At 41.8% G+C, this 7327-nt stretch overlaps 2 protein-coding genes across 2 annotated transcripts; both read left to right on the top strand.

Moving 5' to 3' along the window:
• The first annotated feature begins 602 nt into the window (after positions 1 to 602).
• LOC135671565 (GATA transcription factor 1-like) lies at positions 603 to 2119 on the top strand. The gene is made up of 2 exons (XM_065179768.1): positions 603 to 1243; positions 1349 to 2119. Exons 1-2 carry the CDS (start codon positions 1073 to 1075, stop codon positions 1955 to 1957), a joined length of 780 nt encoding a protein of 259 aa, XP_065035840.1. The 5' UTR covers positions 603 to 1072; the 3' UTR covers positions 1958 to 2119.
• Positions 2120 to 5439: 3320 nt separating this feature from the next.
• LOC135671560 (UDP-glycosyltransferase 92A1-like) lies at positions 5440 to 7006 on the top strand. Its single transcript, XM_065179762.1, has one exon. The coding sequence runs from the start codon at positions 5485 to 5487 to the stop codon at positions 6931 to 6933; it is 1449 nt and encodes a 482-aa protein (XP_065035834.1). The 5' UTR covers positions 5440 to 5484; the 3' UTR covers positions 6934 to 7006.
• The last annotated feature ends 321 nt before the right edge of the window (positions 7007 to 7327 follow it).

Raw genomic sequence — 7327 nt, 5'->3', positions numbered from 1 at the left:
CTCAATTATTTTTTAACTTAAATTACATGTCACGTAAGCAAACTCTAACATCTGTTAACTCAAACTTGACGGGAAAAGCTTATATGTTATATTTTTAAAAGTATAGAAGTTATTTTAGACATGAATAAACCATAAGAGCTCAAGTGATCTATGACCAAAATCACAAGAGCTAAAATGGATCTTAATTTTTTTAAAACTCAAATTATATGTATTATTATATTAATAATTTATTATGAGTCAATATATTACGTAAGTAGACTCTAATATTTATTAACTCAGATTTGACGAGAGGAACTTATATACTACGTTTTAAAAAATATAAATATTATTTTAGACGAGATGAACTTATTTAAGTGGTCATGACTAAAATTATATGGTTAAAATAAAAAAAATTAAAAAATTAAAATTAAAATTAAAATTAAACATTGTTAGAAAAAAAAATATATAAGAAACAAGAATTCAAAAATGAATTAGTCTTAAAGGTGAAATCTCATCATTTCAAACCTCTTTTAACATCATCGGTGGTATAAAAACACAACTGATCAAAATAAATTTGTATGTTATGAACTCACCCTTCCCCGTGAAAACTTGAACGTGATATTACCATTTACATTACATCCATTCACACAACATGATACACTCCTCGGCAGAAGCACCCTTTCACCTCATCCCATGGATGCGAATCTGAATGCCTAAAGCACTGCCAAATACAATTTTCCTTCTCTCTTCTCATCATTTGATATTTAAATACTTTCCTTATCTCGATATGGTTCACACGAATGCCGAGCAAATTCATCCTCTGTTGGGTAGTAAAACATCCACGACGACTCGCCTCGCAACATCGATTTGTTCCCACGCGTACACGAATCGCTCTCAGACATTAATGGCAATGAAGAGACCCAAAACAGAGCCGAAATGGTTAAAAGGTGAACAGGAAGAAGCAAGAAACAGAGAACGCCAAAAAGACATAAAGAAAGAAAGAAAAGAACAAGGAAAATAAAAGAGTAGGAAGAAAACTGCTGCCTTTTATCTCTCGTTGGTCTCCGCTGCTTCCGAGCTGTCGGAGAAGGCGATGGTGGAGACGTTGGAAATGGCGCCGGCGACGGCGGGGGAGGCGTGCTTCGCGGACGAGGTCCTCCTCCTTGAGTTACCCTCTGACCCTTACCATCCGTCCGTCGCCGAGTTGAAGCATCAGGCCCAAATTTTGCAGGAGTTCTTTGAGCCATCCGTCGAAGGGCTTCCAGTTTGGCACCGACCTCCCGAAAAATCTGATTTTTATGCTTGGAAGATGATAAAAATCTGATTTTTTTTCTTTCTTTTTCTCTTGCGTTTGGTGGCACCTTTCTAGGGCTTGCCGACCGAGGGGAAAGGCGGAGGAGACGAGGAGGAAGAGGAGCTCGAGTGGCTCGCGAACAAGGACGCATTTCCGGCGCTGGAGACGTCGTTCGAGATGCCCTCCCGCCCGCGCACCGGCAGCGGAGGCAGCGAGGGCTGGGACGGCGCCACCGTAGGCGCGGTGGCAGAGCGCAAGAGTCCGGTCTCGGCCTTCTCCGCCGCGACTTCATTCTCCGCGCCGGTTCGACCGAGGAGCAAAGGGCGGAGGCCTCGCCGGAGGGTGCTGACCGGCCTCTCGCCCGAACCTCCCACCGTGGCAGTGGCGGGGAAGTCGACGGCCGTGGAGAGGCGGCGGTGCCGCCACTGCGAGGCGGAGGAGACGCCGCAGTGGCGGGCGGGGCCGGAAGGGCCCAAGACGCTGTGCAACGCGTGCGGCGTGAGGTATAAGTCCGGTCGCCTCGTGCCGGAGTACCGGCCAGCGAGCAGCCCCACGTTTTCCCCCGCCGATCACTCCAACTTCCACCGGCAGATCCTTGAAATGCGTCGCCAGAGGTCTACCCGCCAGCGGAGAAGTGCCGGGGCGCCACCGCCGGCCCCCCTCGTTAATTCTCCGGTGATGTAACCCACCGCTCTCTAGAAAAGACTAAATAGACAATAAATCTCTCTCTCTCTCTCTCTTAGAGAACTGTTTTTTCTTTTGCCTTTGAGGGAGGACTACATATTTTCCATATTTTAGCCATAGAAAATGTTAGCTTTACTTAATTGGTACTCATTTATTTATTTATTTAGCGAGTTTTAAGGCTTATTATAAGTCACAAAAATAAAAAGAAAATCCAATTGGGTTTTTATTTTTAGTTACGTCATATGAATTTTTAGAGAAAAAAATACAACTCTCTCTCTCTTTTATACTTCAATAATTAAAGGGTCGATCTTTCACTTGTATATTGAAAATTATGATGTATTTGTCCTCATCAACAATCACTTATATTGACTTATATTGAACTTTTGTCCTCATCAAGATTTTTCTTCACCTGTGAATTGACTTCAACCTATTCTTGTCCTCATCAAGAATCTTGATTGCCCATCAAACCTAACTACGACTGCAGCACTTTAGAGCTTTTCTAGTAAACAACTGTTGGATTCTTGTGAGGAAGATGCAGTATTATTGCGTGTTCATATCATGGCGATGGCATCTTATTCTTTTCTTCTTCTTCCTCCTCCTCCTCCATTGTCCTTAAATAGTCATTACTTTGAACATCCAACTCTTTAGTTGATGATAAACAAATTTTAATTATATTGTCATTTTTATTCTTTAACATCGATGATAAACATGATTAGTATGTGGATGATCGAAATATACGGAGGAATGTATATGTCACGATGGAATTTATAGGGCATATATGTTATTTTTGAACTTAATATATATGTAAAATTCCCAAGACAATATAATATGTAAGGGATTATTGTAAATTAAATTTAATAATGACCTATAAAAGGCTAATATGTTGTTGATGTAACGAATAAAAAATGTCGAAGGTCTTCAAGTCTCGCCTTGATCACTTATCTTTTGTAATAAAAATAAATCATGTTAAAGAAAAATTATTTTTTTAGAAAAATAAAATGACTGAATATATTGATTGATGATGGAAGCAAATGTGTTTCATTAATATCTAATATATATTAAAAATAATGAGATAGTAAAAAATAATGTTGTTTATTTATACCAAATCATAATTTTTTTGCCTAAATGCTTCGTTCCGAATAGATTTGAGTCTTTTATGTATAAATAAGACTATAGTATTGAATTTGTTGGAAATTGAATAATGAGGTGTTTGCACTAATTGCATAATTGATTGTTTATCGGTTGCATATTAAATTTATCTTTTTGCATGATGAGTTATTTATAGTGAGCAGTAATTTATGCTAAAATATATAAATAAAAATAAATATTATACGGATTAAGTCAAGCATCCAAAATATGATATTGTCAAATCGATGCATATCGTAAGACATTGACTTGAAAAACATCCTTGTGAACATACTTTATTTGTAAAATATAGAGAGGTAGAAAGGATATTAATTGCTTATTTATTGATAGATGATGTAATTTATATTCATAATGATGCTAACATGATTCAAGAGTTTCGAAGGAATTTTAGGAAGCAAAAGGAATATGCGCATTGACAGGCGAAATATCAACTTCTTTGGCCAACCTCAGTGAAATCCAATACTTGTAAGTGCAGGGATTTTTTCTTACAATAAATTGACAGGGTCAGTACCAGCTTTTCTAGCATATCTGCCATCACTGTAGTAAGTATTCCTAATGACTTGTATGATTCCTTTGCTGAAACTATTTAGGCTTAACATCATGAAGCTGCTTGCAGAGATTTGGCAAACAATGAACTGAGTGGATTAGTACCTTCTTCTCGCCTTACAAAATCACAGAATGGATCACTTACGTTAAGGTTTATTTCCTTCTCGAAACGTCGTATCTCTCTCTCTCTCTCTCTCTCTCTCTCTGTTATATACCTTATCATTCAACGTAAGAAAGAACATAAATGAAATCATGATGAATCCTTGCCACGAATTATTCATTGCAAATCGTCACCATTTAATTGACCTTGAATCCTTTGAATGGTAGAATCGAGGATAATAGGGATATTTGTTTCGATGCCACTTCACGCGAAGCAAAGCGAAGAAAACTGCACCAACCTTTACGCCATGGTCGAGGTGTTAATATGGCTTGGTCTAATCCCAGATTCACAAGGTTGATGTCGGGTCCAGTTGGGTGCAAGCGTCGTCTCCCAAGTGTGGTTCTTCCTCGACGGGTTGCTGCTGCTTTGTTATCGGTTCTTACACAAAGGTCGAGGTCGAGTGAGGGATTTTTCGACTCGACCCCTCCGAAGTTCAAGTTAGCTTTTTGGTGGAATGAGAAAGAATTGAGTGTTTGAAGTACCCCTCATCTCCTGATTAAGGAGGGTTAGCTTTTATACATATGATGATAAGTTGGTCGTACAAGGTCAATTAATTACGGTCGGCTTCTTAGGCGGCCAGCTTAAGCTTTTGTGCGAGCGTTGACCGACCTGTACGGATTGACGCCGCACAGTACCGCCCTGAGCTTTCCGGGATGGTTGTTCCATGATGATGTGATTCATACGGAGGGGGCGATAAACGGTTGCCCACCACATGTGTATTGCATGTCACATCGTATTTGAAGTTTCATGTCTATAAAATAACAAATTAAATTATTTATTAATTCTTGAAAAAATCAAAAAAGAATAATTCATTTTATATAAACAGGTAATGAAATATATAAAGTTTTTAAAGTTGTAGAAAATCATGAGTGAAACATAAAAGATTTTATTCGTTTATGTGATTGCTTTTATCTCTTTTTATTATCTAATTTAATATTTAAAGATAAAAAAAAAAAGATGAGGATGACTTCCCGGATTTTGCGGGGCGGCCGTCCATCTAATGGAACAAAGGAGAGAGTCACTTTTTTATGGGTGAAGGTGTGTCGAAGAAATCATGACTCGAGATCAACGAGGGCCCCAACAAATGCAATACAGTGAATCCGCAGCATGAAACTAATGTTTAGTATATTCTAACACCGAGGGTCAAGCTGATACTATCTTATCATCATCTTGATGATGTAACCAATGCAAAAATATGTAGATGCATGTTTAATGTTAGCAAGGTGCTATGGCACGTCTCGATTTGTCCGAAAGTGCTACACCGACGTAACTGTGAAAGATCTGAGTTGAAGATATATTAGTGGACCAGTATATTTGGTACTATATGTTCTCTCCTCGTCAATAATTAATTTAAAATATAAGAAGTAAAAAAAAAAGTCTCAAAGTCAGTAATTGCATGAAAGATATTTCAATCGTTAACCAATGAATGGGTATCGTACACAAACAATGACAGTTATCAGGACAGATAAAAGATAAAATTTCTTCAATTATACGAGAAAATCTTTTTATTCTTTGTGGTAAGAAAACATATTAATGTATTTGAACTAATTCATATTTTTCAATAAAACTTTTTCAATAATTATTCTAATCTTCTATTCTTTCTATTAAGCTCTACCAATCTCTTTATAATCATCCCCCCACCACAACAATCGGCAGCTCGACGCTTGTGTCATCAATGGAGCGCATCAAGAGTCATCATGTAGTTCTCTTTCCCTTCATGACTCCAAGCCACATCAACCCCTTCCTCGCCCTCGCCCACCGCCTCGTCCGGCACCACCCCGCCCTCACCGTTACCCTCGTCAACACCCGTTTCCACATCCAATGCATCCGTAGCTCCTCCTTCCCCTCTTCCATCCGTCTTCGATCCCTCCCCTTCGACCCCGCCGCCCACGGCCTCCATCCTGACGCCGAGAACTTCGCCACTGTACCCAACCACCAGAAACTTACTTTCCTCGTCGCCTCCGAATCCCTCCTGCCCGCCTTCGACCAGCTCATCGTTGACATAGCTCGAGAAGACGGCCGTCCTCCGCTCTGCATCGTCGCCGACTTCCTCCTCGCGTGGACCGCGGACGTCGCGCACCGGTACGAAGTGTTTCATACCGTATTCATCCCCGGCGGAGCTTACGGCATGGCCGTATTCGTCTCTCTGTGGACTCACCTACCTCACCTGAAGACGAGATCCGATGAGTTCGCGCTGTCCGAGTTCCCCGACACAACCATCCACCTCTCGCAGCTCTCGAGATTCATGCTTCTCTGCGACGGCACCGATCCGACCTCAGGGTTCTATCAGAGACTGATATCTCAATGGAAGGAGACAAACGCCATGCTTGTGAACACGGTAGACGAAATGGAGGCCACAGGACTGCGGATGCTGCGTAAATTGTTTCCTGTTCCCACCTGGGCCATCGGTCCTCTGCTGATCTCCTCTCATTCTGTTGCCAGCGCTAGCCAAAATCGATGTATCATGGAATGGTTGGATTCACAACAACCGGCGTCCGTTTTGTACGTCTCGTTCGGCTCGCTGTGCACCATCACGGCGTCGCAGATGATGGAAGTGGCGACGGGGCTTGAGGCCAGCGAGGCACGGTTCATATGGGTCATCAGACCGCCTTCAGAGTTCGACAGCAATGAGGAGTTCAAGGCGGAGTGGCTGCCGGAGAAGTTCGAGGAGCGGATGCGAGAGCGAGGGACGGGGGTGTTGGTGCACGGATGGGCGCCGCAGCTGGAGATCCTGTCGCATACGTCGACGGGCGCGTTCCTCAGCCACTGCGGGTGGAACTCGGTGCTGGAGAGCTTGAGCCGAGGCGTGCCGATCGTGGCGTGGCCGTTGTTGGCGGATCAGCCACACAACGCGAAGATGATGGAGGAGATGGGGGTGTGCGTGGAGGTGGCGAGAGGGAGCATGGAGAGCTCGAAGGCAGACCGGACGGACGTGGAGAGGGTGATAAGGGAGGTGATGTGCGGGGGAGAGAAGGCGAAGGAGATGAGGAGGAGGGCGGAGGAAGTCGGGGAGCTGATGAGAGCGGCATGGAGGGAGGGAGTTGGGTCATCGTTTAAGGGATTGGCCGACTTCTTCCGGGCTGCGGCTTCCATGGGAGATGTGCCGAGTTTGTTGATCGACTAAAATAAATTATTATCGATTAATTAAAATTACCGATTATGTAAGATGAGTAGTCTAATAAAATCAAATTAGTGCATATGGGTGTATTATCTTTCATTCTTTTAAGTTGTTTGTTTACTATCTTCAACGAAGTTTAGAAACAATTCGATTCAACTCCGTGGACAAATCCTCTACTATTGGAATTACTTTGACGGGACATCTCACAGAGCAAACTGTACCGTATAAATGCTATTGGTCGATAGCCAATAAATCCTGCACTGGTTGATAGCAATGTTTTACTCAGTCATGTCATAAAGTAACTCAAAAGTTCTCGGTATATATATACATATATATATATATATATATATATATATATAGCGATGTAACGTTTGGAGAGAGAAGTCATATCGGACAAATG

The sequence above is a fragment of the Musa acuminata genome, unplaced genomic scaffold, assembly GCF_036884655.1.
Source record: "Musa acuminata AAA Group cultivar baxijiao unplaced genomic scaffold, Cavendish_Baxijiao_AAA HiC_scaffold_1141, whole genome shotgun sequence".
Taxonomy (NCBI): Eukaryota; Viridiplantae; Streptophyta; class Magnoliopsida; order Zingiberales; family Musaceae; genus Musa; species Musa acuminata.
This window is presented reverse-complemented; position numbering and strand designations above follow the sequence as displayed.

Bases quoted from the DNA above. Each gene is read 5' to 3' on its own strand.
- LOC135671565 (XM_065179768.1), top strand. From the start codon at position 1,073: ATGGTGGAGACGTTGGAAATGGCGCCGGCGACGGCGGGGGAGGCGTGC. The intron at 1,244-1,348 runs GTTTGGCACCGA...GCACCTTTCTAG, and splicing joins CATCCGTCGAAGGGCTTCCA to GGCTTGCCGACCGAGGGGAA.
- LOC135671560 (XM_065179762.1), top strand. From the start codon at position 5,485: ATGGAGCGCATCAAGAGTCATCATGTAGTTCTCTTTCCCTTCATGACT.